We start from the raw sequence: 20,492 nt of genomic DNA on the forward strand, positions 1-20,492 counted from the left end.
CAAACTCCCGAAGTCCACATTCTTCCATCACATACTTCCTAACAAAAACATGGTCTGGCCTATCACAGCAATTCCCCAGCCCTTGGTATTTACTTCTGTCTTAGCTGTGAAGAGACACAACACAAGAACTCTTATAAAGGAAAACATTTCATTGGGGCTGGCTTACAGTTTCATAAGCTTAGTCCATTATCATCTTGGTGAGAAGCATGGTGGCATGCAGGCAGACTTGGTGCTGGAGAAGGAGGTAAGAGTTCTAATCTTGATCTGTAAGCAACAGGGAGTAAACGCTCACACTGGGTGTGACTTGTGCATATATGAGCCCTCAAAGCTGGCTTCCACAGTGACACACTGACACACTTCTTCCAACAAGGCCATACCTACTCCAACAAGGGCACACCTATTGGCCAGGCACTTAACACATGAGTCTCTGGGGCTATTCCTGTTCAAACCAGCACACTACCGCTTGCCAACATAACCCCACGGAGTTTTTCTGTAGTGTAGCAGTAGCTGGGCGTCATTTGCCCTGTCCTTCTGTAGGGAGAATTATTCCTCACCATCTGTCTCTGAACCTTTCATAATCCTGGTAAATGGCCAGTACTCAGTGCTTATAGAGAAATAAATGGGGCACAAAGGCAGGTTTGGGGGTTTCAGTGCTTTAGAAACAACCTGAAGGTAGAATACACCTGGTAAAAGGTTTGAGCCTACCCATCGCAACCTTTGCTTGGCCCATGCAAGGGGCCAGTCAGCTTCCAGGGAACTTGACTGTGGTCTCCTGAATAGTTGTATGCTGAACAAGTGCACAGAAAAGAAGGGACCCAACATATAAGGCTCAGAAGAAAGAACTGTGACATTCACCATCATTGCAAACTGCAGAGTTTGCAAAGCTTACTGATATTTTACCATGTCACCTCTGTGAGCCATCATCCGTGCTTTCTAAGTCATGCTTCTAAGGCCACACACAGTGGCAGAACGGGTTGAAACTAAACTCTCCTTTTCCCATAGGTCCAGTGATAAGAATGGCCAGCGTGGGTTCTCTAGGGAGATCATTACAACCAGTGTCTCCAAGATTTCCAGGGTGTCAGAAATAAGCCGGCTTCTAAGACTTGGGAAGTCCACATAACAGGGATACTTCCCTTATTCGAGCTCTGAGGCCATACAGTGTTCACAGCCAGTGTGAGAGGCAGATGAAATAAGAAGTTAAACAAGAACTCCATGTGTCTGTCAGCAGCAACCATGTGATTCAGGGATGACTTGAAGATAAAATCTGGAAAATTCTGATGATTGGAGGCCTTTAAAGCCTCACTGTGCCTATTGAACAACTAAGGCTTAAATAGCCCTGGTCCCAGTATGGTTCAGCTCTAGATGGGGCAGACTCTAAGACAGTGGCTCTCATCTGTGGGTCATGACCCCTTTGGGGTCAAAAGATCCTTTCACAGGGGTAACCTAAGATCATCAGAAAACACAGGTATTTACGTTATGATTGATAACAGTAGCAAAATTACAGTTATGAAGTAGCAATGAAAATAATTTTATAGATGGGAGTCACTACAACATGAGGAACTATATTAAGGGTCTGTATTAGGAAGGTTGAGAGCCACTGCTCTAAGACATCTTAGGAAATCCCAGATGTTTCTTTTCATCAGATGATAAATAGTAAATATCACTTCTCACTTTTTTGTGCATAGGACAAGACATTTTAAAGAAAGTATCAAGTTCATTCACGAGTGCCGACTCCAGGGTGAGGGCTGTCTTGTACACTGGTAGGTGTGCTGTCTCTTGATAATGTTGTCATAAGTTTGCTTTCTAGTTGGAGTCTTTTCATCTTGGTTGCCTTTATAATGCTATAATAAAATGCTATGACCCACACAGCTTACAAAGTAAAGCATTTAACTGGGGGCTCATGGTTACAGAAAGTTAGAGTTCATAACCGTCATGATGAGGAGCATGGCAGCAGGCAGGAAGGCATGGTGCGGGAGCAGCAAAGGGAGGCTTAGGACACGAGGAGAGAGCTAACTGGAATGGCCTGGGCTTCCGCACCCAGACAGAGTCACTGTCATCCCCAGTGACACCTCCTCCAACAAGGCATGCTTCCCAATCCTTCTCAAACTGTTCCACCAGGTGGGTACCAAGAATTTAAATATATGAGCCTATGAGGGCCTTTTTTATTCAGACTGTCATACCTCCTCTGTGTGGTTCACCAGTCCGTGTCCTCACAGCACTCGGTAAATTCTAGATCTCAGATGCACACACTGCATTGCTGCCCTGCTCTGCTGAGTCCTTGTTTCCTTTGGCAGAAAGAAAACTGACTGGTTTTGCTTTAGTTTTTGCTTCAGTCACTGCTAGGATTTCTAGGGGTTGTTGTCAAGGTTCGCAGGCACAAAACACTGTCATTATCCGCTTGACATTTTATTAGAACAGCATCTTGTGTCTCAGCTTATCTGTTAGACTCATACCAGACCCCATGGTGACCATTCCACAGCCCTGCTTCCTCCTGCAGACTCTGGTAGCAGCTGTGGCTGTGTAGAGACACATAATAACACCAGAATATTTCCTTTCCACTTTCAGGATGGGGCTTCTGTTGTGTGTGTTTGTCTCTAGAGCTCTAAAGTGATCCAAGCAGACTGGGAATTAAGTATTTTATTGACAGGGCCCCACCTTCAGTCTGCTGTACTTTGTATCATAAACGGAAACTCAGCGCTCCATATCCATTGCTTCCAAATCCATGATTGCAACCATGAGTCAGGAATATCCAGGAAAAGTATGTCTATACCAAGTCTGTACACGCTTTTCTCGTCCTTATTTCCTAAACAATTTAGGATAGCAGCAGGAGCTGCTGAGCCAGCATTTGCATTGCTGTGTGCTGCAGTGTCACCCAGAGATGCATGAAAGCGTTTGGGAGGATTACACAGATGGCACCCAGTGCTGTGCCCTTTATGACACCTTGAACACCATGAATCCACAGTGAGTCCTGAGACTAGTGACCGTGATCAGAAAGGTCACCTGTACATGCATACAAACACACACATGGACATGAAAGGCAAGCCAGCATAATTAGTAGTGTTCGTATGCTATTCTGATTTTCACCGGGTGGGCCCTAGGTGATTATTACCCTTGGAGTGATAATAGCTTGCAACATTGTGGAGCTGTGGCTCTGTCATAGTTAAAGTGGAGATTGATCATATCTCCTCTGTTTTGAATGATGTGTGATACTAATTAACTGAAAGTGTGAGTCTTTGAGTGAAAGCACTCCCTCCCCCACTTGCAGCACAAGCAGTGTGCAATGGTGGTTCTCGGAGCTTGTGCTGGCGTGGGTCAGAGAAGCCCATCCAAAAGCTGTGGGCCGGTAGTCCACAAACAAACGCAGAAAAGGGCATGAGATGGCTCCGTAGCTTTAACAATAGTGTTTTTCAGATTTACACAGATTTATGTTTTGACATTAAATAATGCACAGTACCTTTTTTTGCTGTAGTGTTTTAAAAAGCAGGTAGTGATATTTGTTTCAACCTTCCATTCCATTGAGTTTAAAGTGCCTTGGGAGTGCAATTAGAGGCACTTGATAGAGATTCTGAAGCCCCAGTCCCGGGGTCTCTCTAGGCTTCTGGTGAATTCATAGCAAGCCTAAGGGGATATATTTGTTTAAAATTCCCTTGCACTTCCTAACAAAAAGCCCTGGTGATTAGATAGTGCTTAAGAGGAAAGTTTATTATTGTCACTAGAATATTCTAGTCCTGATATTCTAAGAATTCCTGTTTAATGTATTTATGTATATCTGAAATTTTTCAGAAAACAAGAATATTCTCCAAGCTTCCCTATGTTTATTCATTGATAGAGCACTCCTAGGAGGCACAATCTTCTATGTCTTAATTTGCACGTGCATTTAAAATTAACCCCTTGATGGTATGAACCACCCAACAAACACCCTCTGAGTTCATTCTGCTCACCATAGTGCTCTGCCTGGCTATAACAAAGCAAATCTAGACGCTAAGGTTTAGAAAGGGCTTCTGTAGTCCATGTTGGAAGACAGGTACCCAAACCTTGAGCATGCTAGGCAAGTGATCTACCATTGAGCTGCATTCCCAGCCCTTTCGTGAGCCTTAAATATTTGCTTTTTATATATATGGAAGGCCATGAAGCCTTCAGGTTCTGAGTGGAATTGTTGCAGAGGGTTGGAAGCTCTCAGCCCCTCACCATGCTGCAGTTACATTAGTGCCCAAGGAAATAGAAAATATCAGGCTGTATCCTATAGAAAAACTATGGAAAATGAGGCCGAGATGCCTATAGAATGGTTAAGATCCAGTAGAACTGGAGTAGAGCAAAGTTCTTGGTATATTTCTGAGTAATTCTCTGGTAAGCCCTTGCCTGCTTCTATGAAAGCCTCGGGGCAGACAGACTTTCTTCAATGAGGTCCTTTGTTTGGATGGATGGAGGGGTGGGTCTGCAGTTCTTAAACGGTCCTTGCAACACGTAGCTGTCTCGGTTCTACAGCTTGGCTGGGGTCTCCAGGAGTGTGACACTGGTGATCGCGTACATCATGACGGTCACTGACTTGGGTTGGGAAGATGCCTTGCACACCGTCCGAGCAGGGAGGTCCTGTGCCAACCCCAACCTGGGCTTCCAAAGGCAGCTGCAGGAGTTTGAGAAGTGTGAGGTGAGCCAGGTGAGTGTTCCTTGGGGAAGTTTTCAAATGTAGTCAGCCACCCTGGGCCACGCCTCACCCTCTGAGCATTGTGACACTGCAACTGAACGGTGCACAGGTGTCACCAGGCCCAAGGTTTCCCTGCACCCCTGGGGGAGTTGTCCTGCACGCCCTGTGCTCCGGCACGGCGGCTTTGCCACTTTGCTGTGCCAGGTTCTCCATATCTGCTTGTTTCTCTCCCTCTGGGTATAGTTAGCATTTCCTGGTTTGGCCTACTTTCTTCTTATTTTTTCTTTTTCATATCTCAGCCTTTGAGCTATTAGAGTTATAACCAACCAGATGAGAGGGAGTATTTCCCATACTAATTATATTAACTCAAGTATCAGGTTCTTGGCTAGCATAAATGTGGTCACCTTTCTAGGCAGTGATTCTGAATTGCAAACCTTAACTCGTGCTGTTTTCTCCCTGAATTCTTTTCATCAGTCCTGGCTGTCATAGGCAGATGGCACAAGAACACATTTTTCTTGCATGCATTTTAGATTCCTTAGCAGCAGACAGTAACTGCTCAAAGTTTGCTAAATAGATGGATAGTTCAGCAGATTTTCAAGTCTCGAGCTCAACTGTTGAAGGAACAGCTCTTTCTCTTGCTTGCCATTGGCTGCCAACCGCAAAGCTATGATTACCTGATGCCCTTTTATTTCCATGCTTATATGTGGAAACTTCACCATTGCTTAAGAAGTGAAAGTTACTGTGCGCGCGCGCGTGCGGGCGTGCGCGTGCGTGACATTGGGGATTTGTTTCTAACTCTTCCAGTATCGTCAGTGGCTGAAAGAAGAGTACGGAGAGAACCCTTTGCGAGATGCAGAAGAAGCCAAAAGTATTCTGGGTAAATATAAAGAGCAAGGGCGCATGGAGCCCCGGCCTAGCACCAGGCGGTGGAGCAGCTTCTCAGCCCTGTCTCCTCTGACCTACAGTAACTACACGACAGAGACCTAACAGAGAGATCTGGTGTTTTCCTTCCGGCTACGGGTCTTCTGGGTTGCCTTTAGGCTGGTGTGCCTGGTTACTGGCTTCTGCCTCTGAGGACTACAAAAGGAGGCCAGAGTGAGGTGGACCACTCAGAGCTCCTCCCCAGCCCCCTGCCCTGCCCTGCTCAAGGCCTTTTCACTCTGCCCATCTCCACCCAATCTTGGCCTCACCCGAGCTTGCTGTGCCTCGGATACCGCTGGGCTGCTGTGTATTTTATTGTATGCGTGCAGGAGTGTATATGTGCATGCATGTGTGTAAGAGTGTGCCTGTGTGCCTGCAAATGTATGCAGTGTAAAAGGGGATATTGTCAAGGTGTCTCGGCCTGTGAGAACTGAGTGTTCGTGGTGCTGAAAGTCATAAATCCCCTGCCACCACAACTGGGATGGCCACATGGAAGTCATTTGAACTTGGCCTCTGAAAAACTCCTCACCGAGTAACAGCCTGTACCTGTGATGAGTGGGAACTCAGGGCATGAGCAGCTGGAAACAGTGGTGTTCCGGAACCTGAGATGATGCAGAGGAAGAAGGGTGACGTGATCCCTGAAAAAATTATGTCTGGAGGGGCAGGGTAGGGGACTTCAGAGACTTGCCTTGGGCTTGCTGGGTGTATCAGGCCAGCTCCCTGCGGCTTCCCGCCATGCTCTACTTGCCAGCCAGGCATATCCCTGAGTTTCACTTGGTGCCTGCTCTGTCTGGGAGCAGTGTCATTTGAGTTGATGGTGACAAGGAAGACCTTAGCCACAGTAACCCTGCACCAGAGGTCTGGCCTGCCCCTGTTTGCTTTTACACACTCCAGCCTCTGGTTGGCCTCATGTGCAGGGACCCATCTCAGGTTTGCATGGGCCTGCAGCAATTGGGAAGGAGAAAGTTGTTTAACACCATAGCAGTTTGTGTTTGAAAATGCCTGAGCATTTCCTGAGCTCATTGGTATAGGCTGTGGACGTGATCTTTGACCTCAGCTACCTCACTAGATTTATTTCTCTCTTCCTTTCTTCTTTAAGGCTAGGGTTGCTTTGGTATCCCTGTCAACTCTGCTTCATAGTTGAAAATGTTAGTTATGTTGTTTTTGTTTTTGAAACCAAAGAGAAAGACATTTATGTCATTGAGCTATTTAAAATTTTCAGTTTGGACTTCCATGAGGTTTTCTAGTGGGTCAAACCCCAGATTCTGGCCATGAGAACTCCTCAGCTTGAAATTTGTGGCAGCGTGCACCCCAAGAAGCTATGCATGGTCTAGTCCATTATGCCAACTCATATTCCATAAGCACGCAGAGCCATGTGAATGAATGAATGCACTCAACCTCTCCTACAAAGACGCTGACACCTGGTCTCTCTGAATTCCATCACCAAAAGAGCCCCCAAATATGAAGAACAATCTTTCTGTGTGTGTTGAGCATGTCAAATTTGAGCCCTTTAGGGCCCAGCAAAAGTAAGGTAACCAACTCTCCATGTGTGTGTGTGTGTGTGTGTGTGTGTGTGTGTGTGGTGAGATGAGGTATCCGTGAACTAACTCAGCATCTTCAATTAAAACAACGTGTTTTAGAAAGGAGTATGACTGCTGGGTAGGAAAGCAGAGGGGAGAGCTGCCAGAGCACCAGGGTGGATGTGAAGCCTGGCACTGGAGAGAGAAAGACAAGCAGAACAGTAGGGTGGTAAAGTGAATCCCAAACATGTGTACACACGTGTGAACAGCTACACGTATTCCATAGGTTCTCAACTGTCTTAACTTTTGTTGCCAGTAACATTCTTTCTTCACAGCTGCCCCGGGAATTCTGAAGTACTGGGCCTTTCTCAGAAGACTGTAATGTACCTGAAGTTTCTGAAATATTGCAAAGTTCAGGCTGGTGCTGCCAAAAAGAAAAGTGACATAGAGTTTATTTTTAAGTGTCCAGCAGTAATTTGTAAACTTGTTTGTATTTTCATTTTAAATTGAAAGCATGTATAATCATGTTGGAATACATTAAGAACTATGGAGACTCTGTAGCAAGAGAAAATCTTTGCCTTAACTCCACTACTGTGGTTGTTCCTTTGATGGATGCTCGCCCAACATGTCTCAAGAGCTCTGTCACACTGCTGCGTTCTGTTCCATGAAGGAACTGCCACAGGGAGGAAAGCTGGCGCCTGGGAAGTGTAGTGCAATCTCTGCCCTCCTGCTAAGTTGTCCAGCTCAAGACATGGCCCAGTGTGTTATTTCATCCATGGCTGTTGTTCTCCATGGTAGAATTACCAAAAGCTGCTCATGTTTGTCAATAAAGGACACGTCAACCAAGTTTAATGTCGTGTGCCGTGTGTTCTTCTGTGAATGTGAAGGTCACATATATTTGTGGAGGGTCACAGTGCACCTGGTCTTGGCACAGGAGACATGTTCCCCTCCAGAAGGCAGGCAGCATGCATTAGGAGGGGCACATAACACCATTGTCTGACTACTGAAAGATAAATAAAAATGTCTTGGAATTGTTGGGGCTGGAGGTGTCACTCAGAGTAAAGCCCTTACCTTCTGTCCTTTTTCCCTGGCACCAAAAAAAAAAAACCTCATCATGTGTGGGTGTAAAGAAATTCAGATGCAGAAGTGAAACTTGCCCTGCAAAATGAAGATTGAGTATTTGGATTCTGGTGAGTGCATGTACCACAGGGGTGCATTGTCCAGGCAATCCACAAACTCATTCCAAATTCATTTTCAGCTCGTACTGTGAAGGCTCACAAAACTCACCGAACAATTTAAGGCCAGCTCCTGAATTTTCCTTGTCTAAATCTGGTGAGGGTTAACTTAGAGGAAAGGCGGGTGATATCGGGAGCCTTGGGCATGCCTCCCAAACCAGCTGTGAGACTGTGGGGACACTGAGACAGCAGAAGCCAGGCCCCATCACAGTCCCAGGAGAACTGTCATGCCTACACAGGGGAAAGAAAACACAGCAGGAGAACAGGTTCATGGGCCACAGACCCAGTCTGCCCGAGCCAATAGCACCTGTAGCTTGACATCCCTTCCTGCCTGTTCCTCGCCATGTAACCACATCTGATGCTAATACCAACTCCTCCACTTTCTAAGCTTAGGAAAGGAAGTATTTCACGCCCTGCAGGCTCAAACCTGAAACCTGCAGCTCCCCTCATGGTGAGTTCCTGGGTTGTAGTCATACTGTTTTTATCTGGAAGCTCCCTGCCCTAAGATGGCATTGATGTGGTTAGACAAGAAGCCCAAACACTTTCTCTTCGTGACCAAACTGAGTACTTGAAGGTAGACCAAGATGCTGAAGATGAGACCTGGGATCTGCACACATACGTGGGACTTTGGCTTGTAAGATTGGGTGGATCATGGTCCAGGGCAGTTCTCGGGCTGGTGTTCTGCAACACAGATGTATTGCAGCCTGTCCCTCAACATCACAGAGGGAAACAGGATCCACCTCGTTCCTTCTCTGACCTGATGCATCTGTCTTCACCACAGCTGGGCCCCAGAACAGTAAACTGAGGCAGTGATGGCCAAACAGTGGGGTAGTGTAGTCGGACCCTTTCATCAGGACCGCCACACCCCAATATTGACATGGAGACTTATTAATTATAAAAACTGTGCCAATAACTTAGGCTTGTTACTAACTAGCTCTTACAACTTAAATTAACCCATTCTTTTAATCAATCTACTTTTTGTCTTGTGGCTTTATTACCTTTGTATTGTCCATGCTGCTTCCTCTCCATCTGGCTGGTGACTCCCACCTTCTTCCCAGCGTCCTGTGTGCTTAAAAATCCTGCCTAGCTGTTGGCCATTCATCATTTTATTAAGCCAATCAGAATGACACGTCTTTACAGTGTACAAAAAGATTATTTCACAACAGGGTAGAACCAGTACAGCTGCCCTTGGTTCCATGCAGGAGTTGAAACACTATTCCCATTTAAGGGGGGTAAGAGGGCTAAGGGAAGGCATCGTAAAAACACTGCAGCCTCATTTGAGACCTGACATCTAAGTCAGTGTCAGTGTGATGTGAAGGTATGAGCACTCGGTATTGGGAGCAACATGTGAGCCATCCCCGGGGACAAGAAAGCAGCAGAGCAGAGGCTGTAGTGAGGAACTGTAAGCCAGGCTATGAAAGGCCTGGCCTGGCCAGTCTAGTGCTGTTATAGGCTCAAATCCCTGGCCTGAAATGCTAGCGCCTGGAACTGGTTTGGATTTGGGGTGATTCACTGATTAGAACATTTTTATGACCATCATAAACTAACTGTCTTAGGCACAGAGCCCTCCATAAATCTAAAATACTTTTGCTTCATATGAACTTGAGTACATAGACATGACCTACAGAGTCTGTAGGTAATTTTTTTTATACATTATTGTCAGCACATCTGCATTTTGACTGTTGCTGTTTGCTCGAGATATCAAGTCTGGGATTTCCCATTTGTGGAAAATACCAATGCTCAACCGAGTTGGATGTAGGAACATTGTGGGTTTCACATTTTTTTAAAGTTGCATGCAGTCAAACTGGCAGCCAGTTGTCACTTGCAGAGGTCCCACGACCCCAACGCTTCTCACTGGCTTCTCCTGACCTTCTGTGACTTAATCCTGAACTGAGAGCATCACAAGGAGCTGCCGATTAGTTCCCTGGACACTACAGGAGCTCATTGAATGGAGCCGGATAAGCAGGTCTGTGACCTGTGTGCACGTGGAAGGCTCTCTAGTGTCCTTACAAATGAAATGGGAAATAGTTTATTCTGAGCCAGATTAGAGTGTCCATGGCTCTAGAACAGGTTCAGGTTGTCCTGAATGACATGTTCCACCCTGAAGTCAGTTACATTAATGCTGTTTTGTAGTTTGAAAAAATGAAAGTCAAATTAGTGCATATACCAAACCCGTTAGCAGCGACATCGGATGTGCAGGTCTCAGGAAAGTGGGGCGATCGCTGCTGTAGGTCTCAGATGATATCCAATGATATTCTTAGCTGAGTGATGGACGCTGTGGGTCTGCTAAGTCAATTTAATCCAGATGTTTCCCCTGATCGAATGATGTCAGATATAGAGGTGGGCAATAAATAACTACTGTGGGGACTAAAGAGAGCCCAAGATGACTTGGGCTCTGGATCTCCAGCATTCCGTGTCTCTGCCGTCCATCACTCAGTCTAAGAGACTTTCACTTCACACTCGGGTGTTGTTGAGAATGGACGGGAGGCCCATGCAGAGACAGCTGTGGCCACCATCCAGGTGAGAGAAGCCAGGTCAAGCAAGCAAGCAAGGAGACTGGAGTTGAGGGAGACTGGGTGAGACAGGCACTGAGTGGTTGTGTGGGGGGAGTTTGAGCTTAGGGACCTGTCTGCTCTCTGGGAGCATGCTCTCAACACTGGTACTTTCGTACTGTCTCCTGCGCAGCATGGCAGTGTGCCTCTGCCGTGTTCAGGTTAGATGTAGGGAATGCTAAGGAAGAAACTGATAGATCTCCAAGAAGGCTTGTCCCTGTGTGCAAACAACTTGTCCACCCACTCAAAACACAGTCCCCGGAGCCAGACTCATCCACCTTAATGTACAAGTCAGTCTCCAGTTTCCAAATTTTGGGAAAGGAAATACTAAAAGATTGATTTCTCTCTCTCTCTCTCTCTCTCTCTCTCTCTCTCTCTCTCTCTCTCTCTCTCTCTCTCTCTCTCTCTCTCTCTCTCTCTCTCTCTCTCCTGCCTCCTGGGAGATCAACTAGGTCACTGGGCTTCTGTGCTGATTACACTTGTCAGCTTCACAGAAGATGAGGTCACCTGGAAAGAAAGTACCTCATTCAAGAAAATTCCTCCATCAGATTATCGTGGAAGGAATTCTGTGGGACGTTTTCTTGATTAATGTGGGAGGGCCCAGATCACTATGGGTGATGCAAGCCCTGGACACATGGTCCCTGGACTATAAGAAAGTAACGCCTTCAATCCCAACACTCAGGAGGCAGAAACAGGTGGATTCCCGTGAGTTGGAGGCCAGTCTGGTCTACAAGAGCTAGTTCCAGGACAGTTGGGACTGTTACACAGAGAAACCCTGTCTCAACAGAAAAAGCAAAAACCAAAAGAGTAAATTGAACAAGTCATGGGGAGCAAGCCAGTAAGCAAGCAAGCAACATCCCCCGTTGCCTCTACTGCAGTTTGCCCCCTGATGCTACCTTGAGTTCCTGTCCTGACTTCTCAGGGTGGTGGACAACAAATCGTGAGATGACATAATCCCTTTCCTCCCCAAGTTGCTTCTGATCATGGTGTTTGTCTCAGCCATGGGAAACAAAGTAGGACAGGCCTGTGCAGTAAGCATGGAGTCACCTTGCCCTGAACTGGCTGCATACCCTAGCCCGAGTGCTGCTGCTGCAGCCAGTGCTGTACGTTTGCCTGCAGAAGGGAAGACCTGCATGGTTCCCGAAGGCTCCATCTCCTCCTGCTAGGCAAGTCTGCTTGTTCCAGCAAGACACCTCTGCTGGGTTGCAGGCAGATCCCCCACGTCCATACCACTTCCTCTACCAAAGCTGCCGACAATATGTCCTATTTCTCAGAGTCCCAACCATAAGCTTTGGCCCTTGCACTTGCCCCTGAGAGAAAGCTCCTACTAGTGGCCTTTTAGTTTACTGAGCAATGGTTCTTTCTCGTTTCTGTCTTGACAGGAAACCTGTTATTTATCCACAAGTCAATTCAGTTGATGGGGTTGGGGCACACATGCATGCACTCAGGGTATTTGTTTTTATTGCTGCTCTTTTGTTTCTTTATTCATTTCAAAGAAATCCTTAACCCCCAGTGGAGTGGCATGTGCCATGTCTAGGACATGCTAAGCCCAAATACCTGGACATTCAGGTAGTACCTGTCAGTGGCCTAGAAAGCATATGAGCCCATATCCTGCAGCCAGAGCTGGTAACCAACCAAAGTGTTGCATGCCAGCTCTCTGGTCATAGAAATAAGGAACACACATAGAGAGTCACACCCTTGCCATCCCACATCATCTGGCTCCTCCCATCCTGACCCTGAGTTATTAATAATTTTATTAAGAATGTGCTTTCAACACTCTGGTATTTATATATATACTTAACAAGAAATCACCAAGACTGCAGAGGGTGGTTCCGCTTCCCTTATTGCCAGAGAAAAGGGAGAAACAAGAAATGTGCCCTTGGCTCCCTACTTGGAAACTTCTTTCCTTCTTCCATTCAGTGGCATCTCCTGGTCCTCAGATGTGCCAGAACACAGCCAAGGGCATGGGCAGTGTTACACATGAGCACGATCCCACGCACTGAGGGCTGGTCCCTTTGCTTTCTTGTCTCCCTGTCACAGCTCAAGACCTTGAGACTGGTGATGCCAAGTAGCGGGGTGAGATTCCGTCAGTGTGGCTGTTGCCAGTGTCATAAATTTTCGCAGCTCAGGGGACTGCAGGAAGCATCTGATGGTGCTCTGGGTGCTGAGCCCTGGGCCCGCATCTTTCCATCATGGGAAAGACCTGCCAGCACGTGTCTGAACATCTGCAAGCTGGGGTTTATTTTGGCTCTAGGTCTCTATGCAAACTATTGATCATAAGAGTTAGTAGCTCACAGTTAATTTTCCTGAAGCTTTTATTTCAGTTATTAGAATCTGGTCACCAAAGGAGCTATTTTAGCAGGTGTTTGAAAGTATGGGCAGTTCAGTATTCTCATTGTGAGAGGTACTTAATTTCTGCAAGAGGTGTTTAGACTGGATGTTCTTGGACATACCCATGTGCAAAGGTCTGTTTTGAAAAATGGTATCAGTGCTTGGGGAAGGGTCTTACTGGGACAGTTACTTTTAGGAATAATGCTCTTTGGGACTGTTCTGGGGAACCATGCTGACTGGTGCAAAGAACAAAAACTGTCCAGGGGTCGCTGCTTGCTGCTCAGCACACATATTAGCTATAAACTTCATGTGCATGGAACACGTCAGCACATATTAGCTATAAACTCCATGTGCAAGGAACACGTCAAAAGCAGGACAACTGACCACCTTGCCTCTCAGAATCCTCTTAACCTGGTGTGCCCTACTCTCAGCCTTAGCTCTTGTCCCCAGCAGCTGCTAAGGCAGTCTAAACAGGAACCAGACTTTCTGACGAGGTGCTGTGCCCTGGGGAAACCCAGAGCACTGGTTGGAAGCCATGTTGGAAAATGAAAATCAGAAAGGTTTGTACGTGCATCAGAGAAATGTTGCTTTCTGCTCGGCGAAGGGTGTGGCCTTCAAGCTCAAAGGGTACGCATTTCCCTCAGACCTTGAGTTTAGAAGAACCTGGTTGTGTGCCTGGGCCCCAAGCTTAGGATCCTCCTTGGTCTTGTGTGAAGACCAAGAGGGAAGGCAGAGGGAAGTCAGAGAGGTGTGAGGAGAGGGGCACTTGGCTGAACTGTATGTGTTAGCTGCTTGCAGATTCAGATTCTGTCTGACAGTGTGGTGTGAGGTGGCCTGAAATGGCCCCACAGGGTTATCGTCACGGCCCTCCCACAGAATGCCCTGTCCTGTGCATTCGCAACCTCCTCTGGTCATCTCCTACCTGCCTAGGAGGGAGAGGCATAGGTCCAGGTGATAGAGCCGAGTGAAGGCGTTTCCTTGGCAGATGAACTGAGACTCATGGGGGTTGACCAGATAGGCAGGCTTGACTGAGACCCAGTTTGATCCAGTTCTCTGGAACACTTGGGGGAGTCCCAGAAGAGTCCACCCATCCATGTGAGGAATTTCTCCTGTAGTCTACTGCAGCAGAAACTCCCTCTGAGAGGAGAGAGGGGCCAGATGATGCCATACCTCTACTGGAACAATGATGTGGCCGGAGCCGGTTTCCTAGGTAGCGTTTGTGTTTGTGAATCTTCTCATTCCCAGACACATTCCCTCTAGAGGGTAGGAAAGTCGCTGAGTAATGGGCAGCTATCATTGAGCATTAAATGCACACCCTCACAGCAGGGACTGAGGCCTTTTCTTTGGGAATATCATCACGGCAGTCTTGTGAGTCAGGCCTTACTATTATCCTCATTTAACAAATGAAATTTAATTCTGGCGTCACAACCAGAAAACAACAAAGTCAGGGCTAGAATTCAAGCAGTGAAATTTGCTGGCTAGATGTGCCCCAAACTTTAAAGTCCAATGGTTTTCAACCTGTGGATCATGAATGACCCTTTGGAGGTTGCGCAACCCTTTCACCGGGGTCACATATCAGATATTTACATTACAATTCATCATCGTAGCAAAATGACAGTTATGAGGTAGCAATGAAATAAATTTATGGTCGGGGTCACCACGATATGCATTGAAGTGACCCCAATAGGAAGTCACAGCAATAGGAAGGTTAAGAACCACTGGCCTTATCCATTTAAGGTGCAAACACCATCTGGGGGCCTGGGGAACTTGACTCTTGCTAGCTAGCAGTGTTCAGCTGTGAGCTTTCTGTTACCCATGCTCCATTGTCACTGCAAGGTAAGGGATGGATTATAGAAACTTGGAGAGTCCTGGCAGGAAATAGATCCCTCTGGGACGATTACCAAGGACAGAGCTAAAGGAAGCAAGGGCTGCTGCAGCTAGAACCTTCCACCCCTGGGTCCAAGGGAAACACTAAGAGGTGGTGTCCTTAGAACCCAGTAAGCTTTGGTCCCCGTGTAGAGGTATCCACAGGATGTCCCTTGAGAAGCACAGTGAGGGGGAAGAGCTGGGTGGATAGAAGCTCACTGTCTGGTGCCTCCTGTCTGTTTCATGTGGTTGGGATTAGCAATGGCATGTGTGGGGCCAGGGATGTGATAAAAGCCTTAAGTGCTGCCAGCTTCCAAGAAACACCTTGGAGTCAACCAACTAACTGCTAAAAGTTATCAGGGGTGGGGGTTTTTATTTGCTTTCGTTAGAGCTCTCAGATACCTAGGACTTGACCAGCGGGTCCCAGTTCATTGTCTCTACAGAGAGAAATGAAAATTCTCTGACTTTCCATTGGCCCTTTCAGTTTCCTGACCATTCCTCAGGTTCAGTTGTTTTGAGTATGACTTTGGTTATTTTGGAGACCTTGGTGAAGAAGCTGCCGTTCTCTGTGCAGGGCTCCTGTGGTTTCCCGTTCTGTCAATGAAGAGAGCAAGCAGGCCTAGCACAGCCTAGCTCACAGGAAGAAAGGCTGCCCCTTGCCCCCTTCTCTTTGGCAAAGAATGCCTATTGCTGTGGTTTAAAATCAGTGTGTTCTCTGGAATATTGCAGAGTTGCATTTAGAATTTCTGTGTGGATACAACTTAGCAAGACTGCCACTCCCACAACAGAAATGGCTATAATCCTGAGTCTGGAATTGTCGCGCTTACGCCTCTGGTGTAGGACACCAGCCTTTCCAGAGACCTCATGCCTTTGAGGGAGGGCCTGGGTCTAATCCACTATTTAGGATGGCCTGGAACATGGGAAGAGCTTGATGAGGAATTCCAGAGCTCCGTACCCCACCTCCCTTTACCTATAGTCAGTTAAGGTTAATGGCTCCCCATCCCCACCCCCCTGTGCACTGGGAGTGTGTCAGATCCCCTGAGCTGGTTTATTTATACTCAGGAGAGTGTCAGGGCGATATCTAGGCAGAAGGGAGGCCCAGCACCGTGGGCTCCCTTGGGCTCCATTTCCTCAGCCACACTCTGGCTTCTCCGCCACCTGACCTTTGACATTACTTTGGGCACCTTTCACTCACATCCACGCGTGTACTGTGTGACGGCCTCAGCTTCCTTGTGGACCGCTCTCCTTCACTGCCTGTCTCACAGTCTGCGTCCCTTTCTCCCAAGAGCCTGTGCTGACTGTTTGCTCTGAGGCTGGCTGTGGACAGAGTCCACTGTGCCGGTTCCCAGCACTCCTGGAAGCAGCTTTTCCTTTAGGAATACTCAGAGCTCTGCTCTGTAGAGGACCGGAAGGGACACTGGAGCATCCGGGCTCCATCCTGAAGCCGACACAGACACCCACACAGGCTCCTTCAAGTGCCTATACACGTAGCAGGGTCACATGGCCCAGGTACAGAGCTATTCACAGTATACTTCACTCAGGGATCTTTGGCGGGGAGGGGGGGACTTAATTCTGGGTTTACTGTTAACTTCCTTCTGAGACTTTTTTTATTTTAGAAAATAAAAAAAAAATCCATTTTGGGATTGAGAAAACTAGTTTCGTTTGGTCCATTCTGCATGCTCTGTTAACTGTTTTCCATGTATGGAGCACATTCACGTGGACCCGTCCTTTCCCATGTGTGGAGCACATTCACGTGGACCCGTCCTTTCCCATGTGTGGAGCACATTCACGTGGACCGGTCCTTTTTTGAAGTCAGTAAACACAAACTGTAGAAGAAAGCACTGCTAGCTCATGTGTGGAGCTATGTGGGTGGGATCCAAGGCCCAGGAGCTACTCAGGCAGGAATGGGCTGTGACTTGGGTCAGCAGGAGCCCCAGCTACAGGGTACTTCCCCACAACCACTGCCAGGGAGGACAGTGCCCAGCTATGTTTTAAGAAATTAAAACTATCCTATCTAATGTAAAGCCATCAATCAACTGAAAACATTTGTAAAACCACAATGAAGGTCCTCTAGTCTCAGAGGTGACATTATTTTGCTCCAAAACAAAAATAATAATAACTTTTTAAAAAACAAAAACCTCTAGTCCCTGAAAAAACATGATTTTTTTCAGAGAACTTCACAGGTAAGAAAAAGTGCAGTGTTTCCCAGTGAGTTATGCCACAAACAGCTTTAAAGAGAACTCCTCTGTGAGTTCAAGGTGTGGTAGCATACACCTTTAATCTCAATGCCTGGGAGGCAGAGACAGACAGATCTCTGTGAGTTCAAGGTGTGGTAGCAAACACCTTTAATCCCAGCACTTGGGAAGCAAAGGCAAGTGGATTTCTGAGAGTTCAAGGACAGCCTGGTCTAAAGAGTTATTCCAGGACAATGATATACAGAGAACCTGTCTTAAAAAAATAAAAGTAAAAATAAACGAAATAGAGGTAAAAATAAAGCCGCACAAAGATGGAAAATACACAGAGAACCTTGATACTGTATGCTATTATGCTCTCTTTGAATTGTTTGAATGCTGAGGAAGGAGCAACAGCTGTTAAAAGATATTTGTTTACAAATGCTGCTGAACTAATCCAAGATAGATATTTTGAAAATACCTTGACTTCAGAATTTGGATCTAAGGATATGATACTTTGGAAAAGAGATTCTTCTTTTATTTTTACAGAAAATGAGACCCATTGGATTGCTGTCATCCCAATATGGTATGATAGACCACGCCCTCCTGAAAGGTTGCTGTGAACACCTTCAGAAAATTACTTCACCCAAATGATGACTGAGATGAACCTGGCACACAGATTAACAGCATCCCCATTCAGCAGAAAGCAGTTTGGAGAGAAATAACTACGTCCATATTCCCAAATATTGTTTATAAATGTTCTTTTACATTTAAAGGGGGAAATGATATAGATATGAATAATTTACATTGGTATAAATTTTGCTCTATTGATATAAATTTAAGGTCAACTTTGTTATATGTATATGTATTTCTGATACTGATTAAGGTATTGTGATTGTGTAGTTCATTTTAAAAATGTAATGTATAAATAAGAAATATAGGTTGTTAATGGATAATCATCGATAATAGTAAAGCTTATAGTCATGTTAGTTAGATTTTCTAGATATATAGAGATATATTTCAGTTTGATAGGCATTCTTAATATCTTTCAAAGACTACAGAATATGGCATTTAAATGTTTTAATAACGTAGGGTTTTTCATGACTATCAGACATGTCTGCTCCTGGCAGCACCAGCTACTTCAAGAGGAAGATGGGCATCGAAGAGGCTCCTTATGGAGTTTGATAGCCATTTGGGCAAGAAACTGCTCTTGCCTGGACTGTTGCATAAACTGGACACAGAGAACCCTCAAAGAGAGGACTGCTGAACTTGCCTAATTGTGAGATGATTCTTTGGGGTTCCTGATTCATGAAAGAGTCTGCGAGACATTCTACAGGACACAGCAGATACTGACTGAACTGCCTTTGAAATTTCCTGCTTTATGGAAATGTCTGCTGGAAACTATGGGCCTGTAGGCCGAAGATGGATGCCCCAATGGTACAGAGGAACTTTGGGTGACTGTCCAGGCAGCGAGATGTCTCTGTCATTTCTAGAGTTTGGAAGTTGCTTATTTCTTGTTTACTTAGGTAATATTATATCCTTCTGGAGTCTTTGATGGAGTTGAAGAATAGATTATAAGAATAGTTATAGTTGTTTTCCTTTGTTATGATAAAAGATAATATATATATGTATATATATATATATATATATATATAGTAACTAATTCTTACTTGATAACTGTTTTGTTATATGTAATTCTGCTGTTAAAGTTAAAGCCTTCTTTTTTGTTTAAACAGAAAAAGGGGAAATAATGTGGGAGGGTCTTCTGTTTTAATAAAAAAAACTGCCTGGCTCATTTGATTGGCCAGCCCTTAGGTGGGTGGAGTAGACAGAACAGGAAGAAGGAAGTGAGGTAGATGGCTCAGTCAGATGCCATACCTCTCCTAAGTTAGTTAGATGCCATGCCTCTCCTCAGGGAGAAATGTAATGAAGCCAGCCACCAGGTCAGATGTGCTGAATCTTTCCCAGTAAGACACCATTCGTGGTGTTACACAGATTATTTGATATGGGTTAGTCAAGATGTGAGTAAGAGGCTGAAAATAATGGGCCAGGCAGTGTTTAAATGAATACAGTTTCCGTGTAATTATTTCGGGGCATAAACTAGCCAGGTGGCCTGGAGCAGGGCAGCGGGAACGCAGCCCGCAGCTCATTATTACTACAAGCCATCACCAAGAAATAAAGGTATGCAGTTTTCACAGACAGTGCCTGGCAGAAGCCTTGCTGTGTGGAGACCACACCGTTTGCTGACCATGAAAATCCAAAAGAATGTCTTCCTGCCATTTCCTGGAAACTGATACTATCTATGGATTAGCCGATAGCCCTCTTAACTCCAGATTTTCAAATCAAGCTTACTCAGGAATGTCTCTTACCACATTGGCTTTTTCAGAAGTGTTGCCAGGCACTAGGTGGGCTCTTTGCCTCCCTGGCTGCCTCCTCCTCCTCCTCAAACAGACCAGAACTGCAGGCCTCAGTTTGCAGAGCCAAGGAATGGGGCCTGCCTTCTTCAGTTTCGGTTTTCAGCTCGTGTCTATCAGATAGACAGCAAAAGAAGACAGTGTCTTTCTCTGTGTGACTGTTCAGTTTCTACCTTACTTCTTCTCTTCAATGCCCACAATTGCTGCCAGCTAAAGGGATGAAATGAATTTGCCCTGGTTACCTTTTTTTTAACCTCAAACTTTACGAAAGTGAGGTCTTGGGGAAAAAATGTCCCTATTCCCCAATTTCTAATCCATTTCTCACTTCATTTAAGGATCATACCAAAGATGCTAAAAATACTTGAGTGTTCCTCTCCTGGGGGCTTTGTCTTTAGTTAGGTTAGTATCTATAACCAGGCCAGGAGAAACACGCACACACACACACACACACACACACACACACATACACACACACACACACACACTCCACCAGCGTCCCAGTCCCCCCTCTCCCACCTTGAATGTTTTTATAGTAATTTTGATAGCAGCTAACATTCTCCAGAAAAACATGTACTGCATCATTTATAGGGAACGTCCCCAGAGTTTTTTTGAATAATGAGAACAGCTGCCATTTAAACCAAAGGACAGAGAAAGAGAAAACAACTGTCTTTGGGGTTTGTTTTTGATTTTGTCTGGCTACGGCAATGGGCAGTGGGGAATTCTGCGTGGCCTCTGACCCTCTTCCTTCTTCAGATAGCATGTCGTACTAGATATACTGAATCACTGGTTTGAGTTAATTCATATTCTAACAGAGAATACAGGCTGTCTATAAGACAC

At 45.9% G+C, this 20,492-nt stretch overlaps 1 protein-coding gene across 4 annotated transcripts in view; it reads left to right on the top strand.

The window, feature by feature from the left end:
• Dusp22 (dual specificity phosphatase 22) overlaps positions 1 to 7,938 on the top strand; it is a 56,213-nt gene extending 48,275 nt beyond the window's left edge. Inside the window, exons 5-8 of one of the 4 annotated variants that reach the window (XM_038335387.1) lie at positions 1,686 to 1,760; positions 4,486 to 4,657; positions 5,450 to 5,522; positions 5,611 to 7,938. In XM_038335387.1, coding sequence (XP_038191315.1) covers positions 1,686 to 1,760; positions 4,486 to 4,657; positions 5,450 to 5,522; positions 5,611 to 5,744 — 454 coding nt within the window. In that variant the 3' untranslated portion in view covers positions 5,745 to 7,938. Of the gene's footprint in view, positions 1 to 1,685; positions 1,761 to 4,485; positions 4,658 to 5,449 lie in introns of all 4 variants that reach the window. The other 3 variants (XM_038335390.1, XM_038335388.1, XM_038335389.1) reach the window with 3 other exon arrangements.
• Positions 7,939 to 20,492: the final 12,554 nt, after the last annotated feature.

Source organism: Arvicola amphibius, chromosome 6 (assembly GCF_903992535.2).
Source record: "Arvicola amphibius chromosome 6, mArvAmp1.2, whole genome shotgun sequence".
Lineage (NCBI taxonomy): Eukaryota > Metazoa > Chordata > Mammalia > Rodentia > Cricetidae > Arvicola > Arvicola amphibius.